This window comes from Panthera tigris, chromosome A2 (genome assembly GCF_018350195.1).
Source record: "Panthera tigris isolate Pti1 chromosome A2, P.tigris_Pti1_mat1.1, whole genome shotgun sequence".
In the NCBI taxonomy this organism is placed as follows: domain Eukaryota; kingdom Metazoa; phylum Chordata; class Mammalia; order Carnivora; family Felidae; genus Panthera; species Panthera tigris.
In genome coordinates, this window is record NC_056661.1 from 125,698,859 (window position 1) to 125,719,223 (window position 20,365).

The 20,365-nt window shown below is 39.8% G+C and overlaps 1 protein-coding gene across 3 annotated transcripts in view; it reads right to left on the reverse strand.

The window, feature by feature from the left end:
- AOAH (acyloxyacyl hydrolase) overlaps positions 1-20,365 on the reverse strand; it is a 167,213-nt gene that overhangs the window by 118,637 nt on the left and 28,211 nt on the right. For all 3 annotated transcript variants that reach the window (XM_007078576.3, XM_015535929.2, XM_007078575.3), the window contains exons 4-5: positions 14,684-14,750; positions 7,273-7,372 (exon numbers count right to left, since the gene is read on the reverse strand). In XM_007078576.3, coding sequence (XP_007078638.2) covers positions 7,273-7,372; positions 14,684-14,750 — 167 coding nt within the window. The remainder of the gene's footprint in view (positions 1-7,272; positions 7,373-14,683; positions 14,751-20,365) is intronic.

The following is a 20,365-nucleotide window of genomic DNA, read 5'->3' on the forward strand; positions in this document are numbered from 1 at the left end:
ATGTGTGTCGCTACTTAAATTGTGTTTGCCATTTCCTTTTATTTTTCAGCCCCTAATGTGTGTCTGTCACACAATGGGGGCTTAGTAAAGGTATATTGCAAGAATAGAAGAATGACTGTGTATGCCTAAAAACCTATCAATTTCACCCAAGTCCCTTTTGACCCTAGTACCATTTCTGATTTCAGTTGTCAAAGATATGATTGTCTTCTGGGCACAAATATGGGTTTATTAAGGAAGGTAGTCTGCAAAACTTTATTAACTCTTCCAGAGTATTGAGGTAGTACACACACAAGAATGCCCTGAAATTGTAGGTTACTCTTTCCCTGGAATATATGTTCCTTTCACAAGTAACATTTGATTGTCTAATAGTTTGCCAAGTCACAGTTAAAGAGCAGCCATCACTCAAGAAGGAACTTTCTTTAACCTGAAACTGATGATCACAAAAATGGCTTCTTTATTATTTAATATTTTGTTTTCCCCTAAGCTTGGACATGTGAGAAAACACTCATATTATACAAAGTTATGATAGAGAACAGAGGAAGAGCAAATATAAGCTGGAGAGGTTGGCCAGACAACCAAATAGGAAGAGAACCTTAGTTATTTCTATTTAGTTTAGGCTTTGAGATATTAATTTGCTAGAATTGTCCATGACAGTAGCCATGGAGGCTCCAATGTAGTGATGATGACAGAGGAAATAATTTTTTTCCCTTGTTTCCTTGTTTTTCCTTTTTTTCCTATTAAACTGAGAGTGCTGAATTTATTTTTAAATTCTGTAAACATACTCCTCCCCCCAAAAAGGCAAGTCATAATTATAATGTTGAGAGGATAAAGGCAGACTTTAGAGACTTGGGTCTTATAAAACAGAGATGGAGTAGAGAAATTTACCTAAATACACACACACACACACACACACACACACACACACACACCACCACCATATTGGACAAAATGGGACTCACTCAAAAAGTTTGGGGAAGATTAGATAACACATTTAGAAGCACAGTGTGAGTTCACAGAGCTAACTAAGCTCATCATTATGAACAGAAGGGCACTGTTGATTGTACCGAGTGAAATTTAGTGATTCATGAATCTTAGAAAATGTTCAACTTCCTATCCATTTGTAATCTTTCCTAAGCCTTATTACCTGAGATTTTCAATTAAAAGAGACACCAGATGTTTTATTCTACACTTAATGTTTAAAAAATTAAAGTAAGTTCCTGGGATCAGCTTTATTTCTCAGTTGAACAACAAGAATTTGTCATGTGACACTTTCTCATAAAAAGAGTGCAAACTTCCTCCTCCTCAAACCCTTTTATGTCAGCTTCATGGTAATTTGGGTCCCAAGGAAGCATGAATTCTCTGTCTATGCATACACCCCCACACACTCAGCATTGGAGAGCTCTGGTTCCAGCAGCAATCAGACTCATCCTGGAAAAGCCATTTCAAAGTCGGGATTGCTTTCCTAAGGCAATGGTTCTCCCTCACAGTGGTTTATTTTATTATTTTTTTAAATAATTTTTAACTTTTATTTATTTTTGAGAGAAAGAGTGTGTGGCTGCGTGCCCATGTGGGGAAGGGACAGAGAGAGAGAGAGGGAGACAGAATCTGAAGCAGGCTCTGCACTATCAGTTGAAAACCCTACATGGGGCTTGAAGTCATGAACCGTGAGATCATGACCTGAGTCGAAGCTGGATAATCAACCAACTGAGCCACCCAGGTGCCCCTAAAATAATTTTTAAAATTGGTTTTAATATGGTGTCTGCATTAGAATCACCATTTGTGCAAGATGAGACAGGGAGATGAAGACAAATGAGAAATAACTGGGAAGTTTTTCATGGCTCAAAGATGACATCATTGATAGATGTCATCATTGATAGACTTAAAAAAAAAGATCATAATTGTATTTCATGTTTAACCCCAAATAAACTTTATGTAGTGCTTATTTGAAACAATATTTTATTTTTACATTGGAGTATGTTTAAGGTATGTGTTAGCGTATTTACATTTTACTTATATTTATGAATTTTTGTATTTGAAATGTATTAAATACTCCGATTTACTGATTTCAAGTACTTAAAATATATTATGTGAAATAAATAGCAAAGTATCCTGAAATTTTACTCCATATCTGAATGACTCTTCAGTTTGGCATCAGCAGCCCTTCCTATCTTCCCCTTGTCTACATTTCCAGCCTCCCTCCCCCATCCCTCTCCCAGGGATAAATATGTCTATCTATGTTTCCTTTCCCAAATAGAGCTCGATCTGGCTACCTCTCTTCCTTTGCTTGAGACCCCTTGTCCTACCTGTGGTGTTTACATTGAACAAGCACAACTGGTAGAATAGAATCTTAAAGCAAATTCATTCTTGACTCCCCCTCCCACTGCCTCACAGAACTTTAAATGGGTTGAAGGCCCTGGGGAAATAAGGAGAATCTATCTCCACTAGAGCACACACTCTGAATATAATTCTCTTTTAATGTAGATCAAAGTGATATGAAGTAGGTCTTGAGTATGCCTTTGAGATATCTGTGAATGTAGCATGTCCCTGCAGCTCAGGGGTGGTTAGGAAGGGCGTCTGCTGCATGATGTAGGGTGTGCCTTGAGGATCTCAGTGTTAGGGGACCTAGGAGCGAACAGCATAAAGCCGAGGAGGAGGCTCCACTCTTGACCCAATGGGTGCACTCTAACACTGATCTAACAAAGATGATTCAAGGTACACATGAAGGAACCACGTTCAATTTTCAGTGTCCAATTCCTGCTTATGAACACACACACATACACACACATACGCATTCCAGCAGCAGGCAATGCCTTGTTTTGTATGCAAATGTAAAGGAGCATATAAATAATCCCCTCAAAGTAGGTAACACAAAACCATCTGGGTGGTCTTTACCATGCAGTCTGCGATTTTCTTCTTTCTGTTCCTTTCCTATCCTTGTCTTGTCCTCCTTTCCACCTCCCCTCACCTCCCCCACCCCCGCCCCAATCCTGGTGCCAGCTGAACACTATAGATTGTTTCTTGCTCAGTTAATCATGGATGGTGTTTGTCATTTTGAGAACACAGTAGATAAAGGTATGAGCCGTGGCTAAAGGATTGGCAAAAACTGGGCTTGGAATGTCAACTGCACTGTAGATGATGAATAGGCAGTTTGCTGAGATCCCTAAATGTGATTCCACTTTTACTTTTGATCCTACCAACATCAGACTCCATTGCTCTGCACTGCTAGGTTCTGCCATGCCAGCTCCTTGGAGCAGAAAGGCCTCCTTCTTCCCTCCACCCTGCAGCATGCATTTCACAGGGGCAATGACTCCTGTCACTTCATTTGTATTTTACCAGAATCGGAAACACATGCAAAGCAGGTTACAAGCAGAGTCTTGCTTGTGAGGAATTACTGGCCCAGGAGCAGTGGTTCAATTAAAAGTAACTATACCCCAGGAGTAGCAGTGAGGCCTAGAGCACCATGGGGAAGAACTTGGGCTTTCAAGACAAACAGGCCCAGGGCTGAATCCTGTCACTTATTAGCTGTGTAATCTGTGTAATTATTGTCACTTATTAGCTGTGTAATCTGTTAATTTCTCCTGGTCTCAATTTCCTTATCTGTAAAATAGACCCCTACCCCGCAAGAGCACTGTTGAATGAGATCACATGCGTCAAGGTCAGTGCTGATGGATTATCCAGATACCAGGCATGTGCCTTGCACAATGGAGACAGCAAAGACGGGCAAGATGCAGAACTGCCACCTCCACACGCTTACATCTGAGTGAAGAAATCTATGTAAACTTCATATTTTAATATCTCTGGGCCTTCCTTTCCTCCTCTATAACATGCAGACAACAATAATACCTACTCATAAGATTAAATGATTAATATATGCAAAGCATGTAGGGCAATATTGGCACGTTGTAGTATTTGAAAAGGAATTTAGGATGACGGTGGAGAACAGAGTTAAATTTTGTGGAGAGGGTTAGGAATCATTCTACAGAGAAGTTGACAGAGACATGAGCTTGCAGGATGGGCTTGGTCAGCTGGGTGGAAGGGATGATTGAGAACAAGGGTGCAGAGGTAGGAAGGTTAAGGTGAGCACAAGAGAGAGCCAGTCACTCCATCTTGACTGCAGCAGGGGGTCCACAAGGATAATAGTGGAAGTCCAGGAAGGCTTTTGGAGAATTCTGAAATGCTAGGTGAAAATGTGTACCTAATTGTGTAGGCAATACTGAGATCATAAGCTGGGGGAAATAATATGATCAGAGATAGGCTCTGGGAAAATTACTGTGTCCATGAAGTAAGGGAAAGCAGAATTTCCGTCAGGGGTGCAAACGAGAAGCTAGTGGCACTTTGTTTATTCATTCAACAAATATTTCTTTGTTATGTGTGAGGCACCATCCTAGGTGTTGGGCTTACTGTGGGGAGCAAGGTGGAGTCTGTCCATGTGGAGGTTATATCCTAGTGGGAGAGATGGATAGACAGGCAATCACCCGGGTATATCATTTAAAACAAGGCAGGTTCAGTGGAGGGACCTACAAGAGCTTTGACAAGAGGGGTATGTAAAATGAGTCAGGGATGGACTCCCTGAAGAAGCAACATATAAGGTGAGATTTGAGGGATGGGAAGTCCATCAAGGTGAAAGATGAGGGAGAAGGAGAAAATGCTTCCCACGTAAAGTCATTGAGTTGGAGTGACAAGATCAAATTTATCTCATAGAAAGGCCTTTCTGGCCTTGGTGTGGAAAATTTTTGGAAAGCAGGCAAGAGCAGAATTTGGTTGGACTAACTAGGAAGCTAGAGCAGGAATGACATCCAAGGATGATTGTGAGACACCTTCACGCAGGAATACCATTACACACCCAAAACACGATGAACCTTGCAAACAAAAGAAGCCAGACACAGAAGAACATACTCTATGATTCCATTTATATGACATTGAAGAACAGAACTTTATATGAATGAACTAATATGTGGTGAGAGATTTTAGAACAGTGGCTACTTTGGGGGTGAGTATTGACTGGGAGAGTCGTGATGGAGGCTTCTGGCAGCAGGCTGGAAATCATTTGCATCTTTAGTAGGTAGGTAATTCTACCCACTAATTCACACCTGCTTTGTAGGTGTAATTTGTGTGCCAAGGAAATGAAAAGAAGGACTGATATACACCATTAAAAATACACACTCAGAGTGTAATGTTAAGGAGGAAAAATTATATATATAACATTATCATAACTCTGAAAAAATCAATATAATAATATTATTTATTTACAAATTAAAAGGTAAACATACAACATTTTGATATTGGTTATTTCTGGTGGTGGGATTTCAGCTGATTGATGTGAAGAGACACCCCAAGAAGGATTTTCAGAAACGTAGCCAATTGTCAAGAGACTAAACCAACCACTGTCAGCAGGACAGGGATATGAATCCCAGTTCTAGTCTTTCCTAACGGAGTGAGCTTCAGCAAATTACATAACCTCTTCAGCCTGGTTTCTGCAACTTTATAAAAGGGGTCATAATCAATACTGGTGCCTCTATCCCAGAACTGTTTGGGGGACTAAATAAAGTGAAGTGTAAACACAGTGCTACGTAGTGTAGTGAGTCCTCAGTAAATATTGCTATTAAAGAAATCTTGCGGGCAGAAGAGAGTGGAGCTGCCCACATTTGCATGGACTGCCCCTCTTCTCCAGGGCGCCTGTGGGGACGGGGATTTGAGGAGGACGGCAAAGTCCAGAACAGCGACTACGGAAACATCAAGCTGACCCAGGAGCATGCCCTGCTGGGGTGCAAGCTGAGCAGTTCTGGGGTGAAATACCCCCCACTCCATCTCAGCCAGCAAGGATGCTTAAAACACTCCCGAGTCAGGAATTGCAAAGGGTGTTGATGGGAAGACAAGGAAATGGTATTTCGAGGATAAACTCCATGGAGTACGAAAATAAAGAATGTCATTTTACATGGGATAGTTTAAAGTTGAACATTTTGTGACTATGTATAACTGTGGGTGTGATGTATATATAATGTGATGTTATTTAAGGAAATGACAAAAAACCCTTATCATTTGCCTTTGTACATAGAGACACGTTTCTCTGTGCATTATCCAATAGTGAATATTATGATACAATATTTACATGCTATTTGAATTCATGAAAAAAGATTTTTTTAATTAAAAGTGCCTATCTCTTCTAGAAACCAGTGGACTGCAAAGCTTCTCAGGTGGAATTAGGGGAAATTTAATTGGCACATAGTCAATGACTGAGGAAGCACGTCATGGACCATGCTCCAGGTATTTGAATCTCTATCTTCCCTCTCAAGGAGACAAGCTTATGATAGTTAGGCAGCAACATCAGGTTCACTGGTTCAGGCCACAAAATATTAAACTGACTTTATTTCCTTGAGAATAAAAAGGAAATCACATACAAAACAGAAACCTACTGTGTAATACACAGAAAAACTACATTTCTGGGACAGGGGGCATAGAATTTTCTTTTATTTTATCGTTTAATTTTATTTTTACAGGCAGCTTCTGAAAAATCAATACTTTGAGGTGGAACTGGATTTAATATTATACTCTCATTCAGAATGTGAGCTGAGAATTGTGTCAACATTTGCAGCCCTGTCCGCCTGCATTTCAATTGAAAATTGTCCAACATGATATAACACACATGGGGGTTCTGAAGAGCTATCTCTGAATAATAATGATATTGATAATAATTATATTGGCTACCGCTTTTATCAACACTTTTTAATGTAGCAGGTATTGTGCTGAGCATTTTGGATGTATTAGCTCAACTGTTTCCCACAACAAACCTATGAGGGAGGTATTTTAGGCATTTTATTATACCCATGTTATGTGTGAGGACAATTAAGCTCAGACTAGGGTGACCAATGGCTCAGGTTTTTCCAGGATATGAGACTTCAGTGCTTAGCCCAGGAAAGTCCTGGGCAAACTGGATGAGTTGGTCTCTGTGAAAGTGATCTGCTTGATTTTTTAAATAGCAGAAAGAGATTTAAGCTCTCCTCTTCTTGGCTGGTTAGATTTCCCACCTACTGCCAGCTGAGCTCTAGATTATAGTCTATGATAGTTAAGTAGCCAAAACATTCTTTGGCAGCATGGGGTGAGGGTCTAGGTTGAAACTGGGGAATATTATTTCACACGATGTAATTGGAAATGTCGTCTTGTCTCTCTCTGTCCCCCAACCGTTGAGCCAGTGAAGCTGAACCTCCCTTTACAACATGTCCAAAGGGCTTGCAGGTTACTGCAATCTGACATCCAAAGTGAAAACCCACTTACCTTGGGAAGTGGGTAGAGATGACACAATGGTTGGCCAGGGTCCTGCTTACAAAACTTCAGGGTGTGACACACCACATCAGCATTCATATCTGTGCTAAGCCTGGAGGGAAATGGGACAAAACAAAGGCTATTTAAGTTCTCTCAGGCATTTAGGAAATAGAACCTATTTCAAAGGAAGATAAATCCCCAGAATGGATTCTAGCATGGTCTTTGAGTCCAGCCTGGAGTAGCTGCCAGATCAAAACGATTTCCTGCCACGTTGCTCTCTTTTCTGTTTGAAGTAAGGTCCTGGGGGTGGGAAGAGGGCATGGACAGCACTGAGCTGTGGTCATCCTCTCACATGGGCACTGTGATTCTTTTCAGGAGAAGCCACAAATAAAATTGGGAAAAGAAAAATGGATAGGCATATAATTTGATGGAAGGAATATTTTAAAGTTTGCTAGGTCTTATAGCAAAAAATCATTTATAATAAAGCCTTAACACCTAAAATTATTTTCTTAGGCATAATCCAAATCATCTGTTTCCCTTTATTTTATTTAAAATTTTTTTAATGTTTATTGATTTTTGAGAGAGAGAGAGAGACAGAGACAGAGACAGAGTATGAGTGGGGGAGGGGCAGAGAGGGAGAGGGAGACACAGAATTTGAAGCAGGCTCCAGGTTCTGAGTTGTCAGCACAGCTTGAACCCATGAGCTGTAAGATCATGATCTGAGCCCAAGTCGGATGCTTAACTGACTGAGCCATCAGGTGCCCCAATCATCTGTTTCCCTTTAAAATAAATATATTTCTAGGGGTTCCTGGGTGGTTCAGTCAGTTAAGCATCTGACTTTGGCTAATGTTGTGATCTCACAGTTCGTGGGTTTGAGCCCTGTGTTGGGAATCTCTGCTGTCAGCACGGAGCCCTCTTGGGATCTTCTATTTCCCTCTCTCTCTGCCCCTCCCTTGCTTATATGGGTGTGCTCTCTCTTTCTCTCTCTGCAAAATGGATAAATATTTAAAAAAATAATAAATTAAATATATTTCTTTACCTTATGGGAGAAAATACAATATGTTTGACTTTCCACACCCCAGGATGGTGTAAGGAAAGTGCTCTTTAAACATTTTGGTTTATGTCTAGTTTGAAGATGCTAACACAAACCTTCCATATGCATTTAATACCTGGCACTCCCAACATTCTTCTTATCAAGAAGAATGAGTACAATGTGCTGCTTCAAATGAAGGAACAAACAGAGTATGGATTTTTAGTAACTTTTCCCAGTAAATCATTGATTCAAACCCAACCCAACCAACCAAAACAACAAAAAGAATCCATAAACATACGTTGGTCATACCTAGACACTAATCTCAGAAAAACAGTTCTTGATTTTAGAAGATACTTTTTGGGATTTCTTCCCAGCTCACATGATCATTTAACTGACCCCCTTCTTCCACAGGGGTAGGTTCCTAGCAACTATGTTGTACTTACTCCCTATGTCTTGGCCAGTTGATTGGACCTCATTTGATGACTGTTCAAGTAGGATCAGTCAGATTCTCTCCTATGGAAATTTGGAATTGGTATTAACAACTTCAAACTCATTCTGAGCTGTTCCCAGAATAACAGGAGCTATAGTAACTTGGGACTGTAATGTCATTTTCTGCCACATGGACTGAGAAGTTGGAAAGCTAATCTGTAGGATAGGATTCAGGGGTCAGAACCCAGTGTGTGCAGTGAGAAAGCCTGGGGAGAATGTGCCCCTGTATTCCTGGTGGCTTCCAAGTCCTGCTTCCATCCCTGTCTGAAGCCTGGTAAGATGGCTTCCCAAGCTTTTGTGAGTACCTGAGTTAAGAGGGAAAAAGAGAGTCATCTGTTTGGTTCCACAGTTCCTTGGTGAGAGGTAGAGGGAAAGGTAACTTAAAATATAAAAGGAGTTCACATCTTCTAAGTTGTGGGGCAAGCTGTATGTAGCAGATAAAGTTCATTAGCAAACTAATGTCTACCAAGGGTCAGTAAATCAGGAGAGGTGGCTGTTTTCACATATCTTTTCTCAACTTAATGGTTCATTTATTTAACTGATGACTGCTGTCTTTATGGGGGTTTGATATTTAGTGGACTCAAGAGGGTGATAAATAGGCTGTGCTTAACCTTTTTTTTTTTTCTTTAAACCCTACAGCCATCCCATCTGTGGTAATCCAGGACCACTAACTAATCATATGATATCCAAGACATATTCTCTTTCTCTGCAAATAGAGCACAATTTCAAGTAAGTGAACTTGAATATGGGAGTGGAAATGAAAACCCCACAGACAGTGAGGTGGTCTCTACATTGAGGAATAGGAGAGGGGAACAGGCATATGGTGTTCTTCCCAGGGTCCTCTAAGATCAGATCCTTGTCATCAAAAGACTGAAAGTGAGAAGCATTCCTTTGGACAAGAATAGAAAATGCTGAGCCTCATAAATACAGACAAGTGTAAGACCATTAGAATGTGCAAGATGTAAGGAAGTGGCAAAATAGCACATGTGCTCTTTACCAATTGTGGGATAGAAAGCCTAGGCAACACATAAGATGTGAAATCCCTAGGAAATCTCCAAATTCAGAATATCCATTCCCACTCAACATTGTTTTCTTTTTCCCATAGTAGCAAAAAGACCAAAATGGTCACTTTTTAATTTACTTCCTTTTACTACCCTTACAGGTACAGAGGTGTGCAGGAATGAGGCATGTGGTGGGGGACTGGGGAGGAGGGAAGAGGCTTCAACACATTTGGCGGAGCTAATTAACAAGTCTAATTAAGATCATGGTAGAATGAAGTCAATGATGATGATCATCACCATAAATCAAAAGAAGGGAGCAAGGTCAGGGTTAATAGACAGAGTAACAGCCTATGGCAGGGAGTGAGGACAGGGACTTCCACACATGAAAGCTCTCAAATTTAGACCTTGACATCACTTTCAAAGAAAGTTTATATATTAACATATAGTCACAGAGATATATTCACAGCATTGAAAGAAGATCTTCCTTATGCAACTTAATACTTTTATCCCATTTCTGGACCACACGCACAGTGTACTATGAATTTATTCACTTCTGTAAATCTTGTACGGTAGTCTCTCTCTTGCCTGTGGTTCTGCCTTCCATGGTTTCAGTAACTAGTAGTCAGCCATCGTCTGAAAGCAGATGATTCTCCTTCTAACATATCGTCAGAAGGTCAATAGCCACCTAACTTACCTCACAATGCCTACATCATTCATCTTCCTTTATCTCATCACATGGGCATTTTATCATCTCCCATCATCACAAGAAGAAGGGTGAGTACAGTGCAATAAGATATTTAAGAGAGAGAGAGAGAGAGAGAGAGAGAGAGAGAGAGACACCACATTTGCATAGCTTTTATTACAGTGTATTGTTTTAATTGTTTTATTTTATTATTGTTGCTAATATTTTCCTGTGCTTAATTTATAAATTAAACTATATCACAAGTATGTATGTATAGGAAAAATAGTATATATAGTTCAGTACTATCTGGTTTCAGGCAACTACTTGGGGGGTCTTGGAATTTGCCCCCTCTGGATAATGGGGGACTGCTGTAATTATCTTGTGAAATGGCACTGATATTGCTTTGTGTTTGGGTGTCTAAAAACACATTAATTACATCTAAGGTGTACTATGTTATAAATTCTGTTTCACATTTTCTTCTAAAAAATGTTAGTAGTTTAGGCCCCCCATGATCTCTGAGACCTCCTAGTTTAGAATACAAGAGTTTATGATTTAGAGGAACGTAGAAGTAAATCCCAGGAAGTAAGGTGAGATGAACAGAAGATAAGGATCAGGCTTGCTATGGCAACCAATGGCACAATGGAGGTCAAGACCAGGCAGAGGAAGACCCGGCACATGGCTAAGACTTAGCACTGGCTAGGATTGGCCGCTCCTGGAAGCAGCCCCTCCCTGTATGATCCAGGTTCTTGGGGGAATGCCTGAGTGCTCAGGTGACTCACTTCCCAACAACATCCTGTGGCTTGCCCTTGGGTAGGAAATGTAATTGCTGAATAATTAGTCCATGAATCATTGATAATTGACTGGTGTGAAATAATGAGGAGGGATGCCTTCTGGGTTAGAAAACACATTTAATACTGGAAGCCTGAAATTGAGGTAAAACTAAACCATAACATTGTCATTTTCAGCACTTATAACAACCCCAAACTGTATGTGATTGATTAAAAGAAGTTGTAATAAGAGCACACCATAAGAGGAGAAATGTCTATCAGCAAACACCTAACACAGGTACTGGAAAATTCCTTGCAAACAAAACTAATGGTAGACAGAACCATGAAGGGGGATCATTTATTATATCTGTCTTTCTTCAAATGGCCCACCCCTACTACTGAGAATTAGTTGTCTCGTGACTTTGAATCATCACAAAGGAAAAAAATGTCACCCTTCCCCACCACCTACTCAGAGAGTGGCCCTCTGTTTTGGTGACTTGCTGAGCCCATTCTTCTTTAACACCTTGTGTTAATTTGCTGTTATTTGAGGTGGGACTGTTGTTTGTACAGTTCAAATCTGTAGTACCTAGGACAGTGTCTTGTCTGTCCTCTCTCATCTTTGTCTTAAGTGTCTCTTACACTTGCCACTCTGGCCAACTACAGAAGAGCAATGGGTTTCTTAATCAACCCAGGCAATGGCCCTTTCACTGCCAGCATGCTTGGTAGCTAATCTCTGGCTCCCCCTTTTGGATATCTGCATGCACTCTCCTCTTTAGCTTCTATGACTTTTTTCCATGTACCTCTCTGGTTCCATGATCTAGGCCCAACAGAACCTCCCCGCCAAGCTGACATTTCTGCCAGAGCACCAAACTCATAATAGGTATATAGGCAGATTCAATAAATAGGCTAAAAAGTTTTTCTTTTCCTGTTTTAATATGTTCAACCAATTTCTTTGGAGCTATCTAGTCATACCATCTGCAGTGATAATTTTGTTCTTTTAAAATAATTAGTTCAACAAACATTTATTGAAGGACCTCAATATATATTGAAGGCTCAAATATAGCACCAAGCCCTGAAGATACAAAGCCCTCTCCTTCTCCTCCTTCCCTCCCTTCCTTCCTTCTTTCCACATACTCAGTATTTTGCTAAGTATCTGGAGATACAGAGATGAATGAAACGCATCTCAGAAGGTTTTCAATCTAGTTAGCAACTCAGAAAAAGTAAATGGAGAATTAAATTACAAACAGATGTGGTAAGTGCTGTGCTAGGGGTTTGCACCGGATACCAGGAATGTGTGTGTGTGTGTATGTGTGTGTGCACATGCACGTGTGCATGCATGCATGCGTGTGTGTGTGTGTGTGTGTGTGTGTGTGTGTGTGTGTTGATGGTGGTGGGAATATCATCTGTCTTATCCCACCCTAAGGGCTAAGGTCAGGCAAGCTTCCAGAGGAAGTGACCTTGGAACTGAGGTCTAAAGAAGTAGAATTTGTCTGGGGTAGAGGTTTTGAATGAATCAAGCATGGGGGAACATCTTATGCAAAGGTCCTGAGGCAAAAACCTCTTGGTGTGTATGAGGAGTTACAAGTGGTTTGGAATGTGGTGTGCTGTGGAACAGCCAGGGATAGTCTGAAGATGTCCTCAAGGACTGATTTATAAATAGCCTTGTGTATGTGGCTAAGGAATCCTGCAAATAGTGTGAAGACTGAAGAATTTTGTTAGTGCCATATTAGTTTGGCATTTAAAATATATTTGGCCAGCTAGAATGTGGATTATTGACTTGTGCCAATGGGCAAGTCTGGAGTCCAGTTAGGAGGCAGTAACAGGAATAGAAGTATGACCTAAAAAGAAATGGTCCCTGCCTTCCCAACACTTGCACTCAGCGGCTCATGAGAAATCATTTACCATAATAGCGTGAAATACATATTAATAGAGGCAGGTGCACAGCATGACCAAACACTTTGGACTTTATGATTTTAAGCTCCTTTTTTCTTTAAAATTCTGCAACTCTAGGCTACCTAGTTGTGGGCAATGGTGCCTCTGAGCCTATCTGTTTTGAGGCTAATGGCATATAAAAGAGGAACCACATAAGAATGTTCATTGTAACACTGTTCACAAGACAGAAAACCAATAAACAACTTAAAAACCTATCAATGGGAGAGTGAAGGAATAGATTCTTGTAGAGACACAATGGAATATTCTATACAGGCAGAGTGAGTGAATTATAGCAATGACACAACATTAAGGATGAATCTTAGACATATAAACTCAAGTTGTAGGTCCCATAGACATGTAAACCCAAGTGGTAGGTCCCCTAGACATAGGAACTCAAGTGGTTAGTCCCGAAAGATTACATACAATGTGATACTGTCTTCATAAATTTAAGAAATGACTAAAACAAGGTATATTTTAAAGAAATATACATAAGTACATTAAAATTCTAATTATTTTATGTAATTATATATTACCATTAATTATAATTATTAATCATCAATACCTCAATTCATTGATATTTAATTAAGATTAATTTTCCATATTACATATTGATACATATTTCTTATATATTATTATACATAAATATACATAAATTTAACATATTAACATAACTCTGTGTGTGTGTGTGTGTGTGTGTGTGTGTGTGTGTGTGTGTGTGTAAACTATAGAAAAAAGAAAACAAGAGAAAGATGAGCATGGGATTTATTACTTGGGTAGAAAAAAGCATGAGAATGAATGAAAGAGGGACTGGGTGGTCAGAGTAAGTTATAACCTAGGTCCTAGATTTACTTTTGGGTGGTAGGTTTAGATGCTAGTTACATTATTCAAAATAACTAAGTAACTAACTAAATAAAAAATATAAGAAAGTCATGTATGGATTCTTGTTGAGAAAATGTCATGAACAAGACGGGATAGGATTTATCTCATCCAGTGCCCTTGAGCTCAAAAAAGAAAGACAGAGAAGAGAAAGAAGGAAGCAGACATGTGATAACGGCACACGCAGGGGATCCTGAGAGGCAAGGGCTGGGGCTAGGGAAGTAGGGAGGGGCCAGGAAACCCATGAGGGAGGACAGAGGAGAAGAAGCTAAGATGATGTGGCCTTGGAACCCAGTTGGGATTGAAGGGAAAGACTAGTACACTTTGGGGAGCTCAGGGTAAGGGGCCAAATGCCTGGGTCTGGACAGTAGGATCTAGTCACTTGTTAGTAAAATTTCTTCTGGAAGGCTCTTGAGGAGAAATAAAATCAGATTCCATACTGTAATTCAAGGGGAGCCTTTGCCTCGAATGATAGTAGACCTGAGTCAGGTCTGAATGTTCCACTATTAACAAGAACAGGAACACAGCTCAAGTCCTTGTTCAGTGAGTACATCCTGCTGGCAGAGGAGTCAGCTGCCTCTCAGCTTTCCTGTTTCACCCATGTCCCAGCAACTGAGTAAGGTCAATGTGCCGGCATACTCACAGTTTTATGATGTCTGGTCCAAACATTTCTATCACTAAATAGCAGGTTGTCTTCAAGAACAGCTTTTCTAAAAAAAAAAAATAAAATAAAGAAGGGGAAATAGATTATTTTCATAATCATCTTTACTAAGGATGATAGATGATTAATTTATCATTGATTCCAGTGATTAATTATAAGGGTTTGAGGGAAATGTTACAGTTAATGTATTCATTATTTCAGGTTTATGTGAATGCTACTTTGTTTACAGTACATGACAAAGATTACCAGTTTATTACAGTTAAATTTGGGGGTTTTATTTTCTTTTGTACAGCAAGGAATGTCTGAATGTTGGTGAAGATCTCCTTTGTTGAAATAAAAGAAACAGGATTCACGTTAAAGTAAATAATTTAAAATATAGCTTTGCTAAAAATACTCTTTTCTGGTGTTCATTTGGAAAAAAAGATTTCACTTTGCCTATTTAGTTTTTGCTGTTAGTATTCCAGAGATAAAAAGAGATGGTCAAAATGTCCCTGCACTGCCATCTTCACCAGAGATCACACACACACACACACACACACACACACACACACACACTAACAAAACAATCTCCTTCCTCTCCATTGTGAGAGTACAGGGATGCTTTGTGAATTGATCAGTTTGCACAATGAAGCCTGTTTATTCTCTGGTCCTGTTTTTCCAGTTTGTAAGTCCACTGTGGAGCCTTGGGAATTAGGACCTTAGCACAATTAGGACACATGGGCTGTTCTGGGAAGAGATGGGAGTCTGTCTCTGATGAGAATTTATCTCGTCATGCTCATCTCAAACTGCACTACCCACACCTTGCTTGGAGGGTAGGGTAGTAAAAGAATAGGATAAGTATGGGAAACACTGTCTGGTACTTCATTTTTACTCACTAGTAAATAATGTAAATATTATTGTTACATTACAATAGATCTATTCATAGGACCTTTTTTCCTACAATAAAGCAATGACTTCAAACACGTTGCGTTTGAAGTAGGAACTTAAAATTATATTCCCACATTGACTTTACAGAAGTGAAAAGAACCATGGGGGAATACTATGACATTGCATGACCGCACCTTAGTTAACTAGATGAGATGGACAAATTCCTAGAAAGACAAACTGCCAAAATTGACTCAAAAATAGACAATCTGGATAGATCTATAACAAGTGATTGAATTAGTAATATAAAGCTTCCCACAAAGAAAAGCCCACAACCAGATGGCTTCACTGGTGAATTGTACCAAACACCTGAAGAAAGCATCTGAATAGGTTTTCTCCAAAGAAGATATATGGATGGCCAAAAAGCACATGAAAAGATGCTCAACATCTTTAACTATTAAGGAAATGCAAATCAAAAACAAAATGAGATACCACATCATACCCACTATGATATACTATAATAAAAATGACAAATAATAGGGGCACGTGGGTGGCTCAGTTGGTTGAACGTCTGACTTTGGCCCAAGTCATGATCTCACATCACGAATTTGAGCCTCACTTTGGGCTCACTGCTGCCAGGGCAGAGCCTGCTTCGGATCCTCTGTCCTTTTTCTTTCCACCCTTTCCCCACTCATGCTCTGTCTCTCAAAAAAAATTTTTTTAATGACAAATAATAGCAAGTATTGATTTGGAGAAATTAGAATCTTCATACACTGCTGGTGGGAACATGAAATGGTGCAGCTACCTTGGTAAATGGTCTGACATTTCCTCAAATGGTTCAACATGGGGTTACCAAATGATACAAATCCACTCTTAGGTATATACCCCAAAGAATAAAAAATATATATAAACACAAAAACTTGTGCATGAATGAACACAGTGGCATTATTTAAAATAGCTAAGAAGTGGAAACAATTCAACCCAGATGTCCATTAACAAATGAATGAACAAAATGGGCTACATCCATACAATAGAATATTCAGCTGTGAAGAGTAATGCAGGTCTGCTACATGCCACACATGGGTGGACATTAAAAACATTATGCTAAATGAGAGAAACATAATTCCATTGATATAAAATGTCCAGAAGAGGCAAATGCATAGGGACAGAAAATAGGTTAGTGGTTGTTTAGGGCTGGGGAGGATGGATAAGGACAACTTAGAGGTGTGAGGGTCCTTTCTAGTGTGCTGAAAGTGTTCTAAAATTCACTGTGGTGATAAATGCACATCTCTGGGAATATACTAAAAGTCATTGAATTATACATTTTAAATGGATGAACTGCAGAAGGCGAGAGAGAGAGAGACTCTTAATTTGGCTTCACACCATGGGCAGAACCCAACCCAGGCTCGATCTCACAACATGAGATCGTGATCTGATCCAAAATCAAATGTCAGATGCTTAACCAAATGAGCCACTCAGGTGCCCCCTCAATAAAAAGGTTCTAAAATAAAAACCTCTCTTTCCCCTGGGTGCTCCTTTACAGGGGCAGTGCAATGGAGAGTATCAAGAATCTATGATGTCATAGGATTCAGAGACCTGATTTCAGCATCCATGGACCTGCTTCTGACCTTGGATTGCTTACCCCTTCTGGGTTTCCGTTTCCTCATCTGAAAAATGTGGGAATGGAATTCAGTCTCCTTCACTAGACCATCTAGGGAGTTTGGAGAATTATGTAACAGATATTGAAAATTACATGAATTGGCAAAGCACTCTGGAAGCCAGTTTCAAGTGTGGCCAATGTAGAACTAGTTGAACCAAAAGCTGGGCAATATTTACTCTTGCAGTACTGCCTGAAAGCCAGAGGAAATTCATCTTCTTTCTGGTACAATAAGAGATGTTGGGGTGTGTGTGTATTTTCTTAGAACCTTGTTTTGTTCAAGATGAAATGAGTGGCTGCAAGTTTTCCTCGCTCTCTGAGTAGGACCATCTGAATGATCAATTTCTCAGACAGATTCAGTGATCATTTCTCAGATGGCTTCTGCAATGGTTAAGAGGGAGAGGCTCCTGGAGCAATGGAAGAAGAGATGGCCCCTTGAGAGCTAAATTATAGATCAGCACAGAAAGGTACAGAGTGGAGATGTGCCAAGCCTCCAGAGCAAGCCAGATAGGGCCCAGTCAGCATGATCAGATGCCACCTCACCGTTACTGATACAACCACAGAAAAGATTGGTACTAACATATTGCTAGTCACCTATCTGATATGAAATTGTATACAGTTAAACCATCTGTGACCAGCAAGGTACAGAGCATTGAGTTTCTACAGTGTCAAACAGACTTGGAACAGCATAGGAGGAGGAAAAAAGTGGCCATTGTCACGGGCAAAGGAGGGTGAAAAAGGAGCAAGTGAGCAGTTGTCACACATTAGATGTACACATGTGTGTGTAAATGAAGCCCAGGACATTCTAGGTTGTAAGTCACCTTCATGTTTTCCATGACGAAGTTTCTCCTAAGACCCTTTGGAGGGAGTGTTTATGTTTACTCTCCTTCTACTTTCCTTCTAGAGAGTTATGTTTACTCTCTAACTAGTTCCTACTAGTTTGCTTGTAGACTTTCAGAACCTAAGAAACATGAGGAGAGTTGCCTTCCTTGTTTTAAATCTACATGTGTTTTTAGCTATCATATTCCACAAAGATAAGATTTTTGCATAGGCAACCCTTTCTTGGGAAGGGTCACTTCTAGTGAAGTTCTAACCAGGCTCTCAGGGCATATGAGTCTGCTAACCCCTAGTGAGAATGATTCCATTAGTCATTTTTCCATTAACAATTCTGATATTCTTCCAAGGTGTTTACTAATGAGAGCCAGAGGCAAAAGCAGCAGGTGAAACTGAAGGTCGGTAATGCTTCGCACAATTCAAAAAAATCGTCTTCCCAGGCAAAGGCCAGCCTGATTTACTGAGTGATTATTCTCAAGAATGTCGCTTACATGCTTTCAGACCGCTAAGGTTATGTCTTCTGAACTAGTTCTGCTTTGGAGGTAAAAGCAATACTATTTAAAAATAATAACTGTGTGTTGAAGTGTGTAATTTCACTTCCTCTGTCCCCCACTCTCCTGGCACACCAGGCAGAAAGCAATACTGGATGCAAATAGGCACTATGGCTCAGGCCCATTTCGTTTTCAAGAAGGAGAAATCCTGAGCTAGGAGGCACACTATCTTTGTCACCCTCTACAGTTTGCGTGACCATCCTACACACAAATGTACAAAATACATTTATAAAATGGAAACAGTAATGCCTGCCATGCCTTTATGCATGTCAGGTGAAAGAGCTTTTAAGCTGAACTGAATATATTATTTCTATCCACAGGTAAAATATTAATTAATAACATGAAAACAACTGCAAGCAGCATTCTTAATCCTTTGAAATTCCTCCAGTTGAAAGGAAACCCACCACTGGAAACTGAAATACCAAGTTCGCTTCTCTTGGGAAGGCGTCAACTTTTATTTTACCAGAATCTGACTTTCAACCTCTTATTCACCTTAGCAGACTCTGAAGTTTCCTGTGATGAGTCAGAGGGAGCCAAGATGGTACCTTGCATACCAGCGATCTTGGTCCATGTTGTTTTTCGTTTTGCTAGTATATTAGGTGAAGATAATCTAGGAAGAAGGATTTTTGCTGAGCCTTTCATTTTTGAGCAACATAACTTTGCCTAAATAAAGAACAAAACTGGGTGTCTCCACGAACCCCAAAACACAGTTAGGCAAGGATAAACCACTCACGTCCGCAAGACATGTGGGTTATCAACATCTGGGTGGCAAAAAGTAAAGGGAAGCAATAGAATACCAGATAAACCTGAGAATGGGGGCGTCTCCAAATAGTACATAGATATTGCCTAGAAAGTATGTGGGCCAATTAAAGAAGGGAAGCTGAGACTGGGTGGGGTTTTGGCCACTGTGATGGCAGATGACTACAAGGGTCTTAGGGGTAGAAGGACTAAGGGGCTGGCATGGCCAGGCATCTATGATTTCTAGAAACTGACCTACCAGAGATTCCTTTTAGGATGGCATCCATGCTGAGGAGAAATTGCTGGGTTTGGAAACAAAACTGAGCTGGAGAGAAGCAAAGGAAAGAAAATCCAGACAAAAGTGGGCAAGGGAATAGCCAGAAACACCAAAAGTATGCTCCCGTGTGTGTGTGTGTGTGTGTGTGTGTGTGTGTGTGTGTGTTAACACTACATAAGAACAACAGAAAAAAGTTCTGTGCATTTAGAAACGTACCCTGAACCACTTCTCTTTTTAAGAGTTTTAGAAAACTAATTTCATATAAAAATGAGCAACAGAAATGTATCTAGGTCAACTCCCATACAAAGTTATTATAAGAAAAAAAAGAATAAGGAACAGAATCCCATCCCTATAGAGAGCAAAAGCATGCCAGAAAGTCAAGTCCAAAAAAGGATTAAAACATAACATAGTATTTCAAAATGAGCTAAGAAGCATTAATAAAATGCTTTAAGTCATGAAAGAACAACAGAAATCAAAATTAGAAAACTCAGACATGGACTAAAAGAACACAGGGAAGAATACAAGATTATAAGAGGAATGAAATCTAAACCAGAATGAACACAAGAAGTGAATACAACAGCTAATGTCTTAAGAAAAACTTTCAAGATAAAAAATAAATGAAAGGATAGTAGTATTCAAGCAATAGGCAACATATCAAGGTTAGGCAAAGAAGATTCAAAATATGGATACTAGAAATCCCTGAAAAAGAAAACCAAATCAAGGAAACTGAACAAGTAAACAAC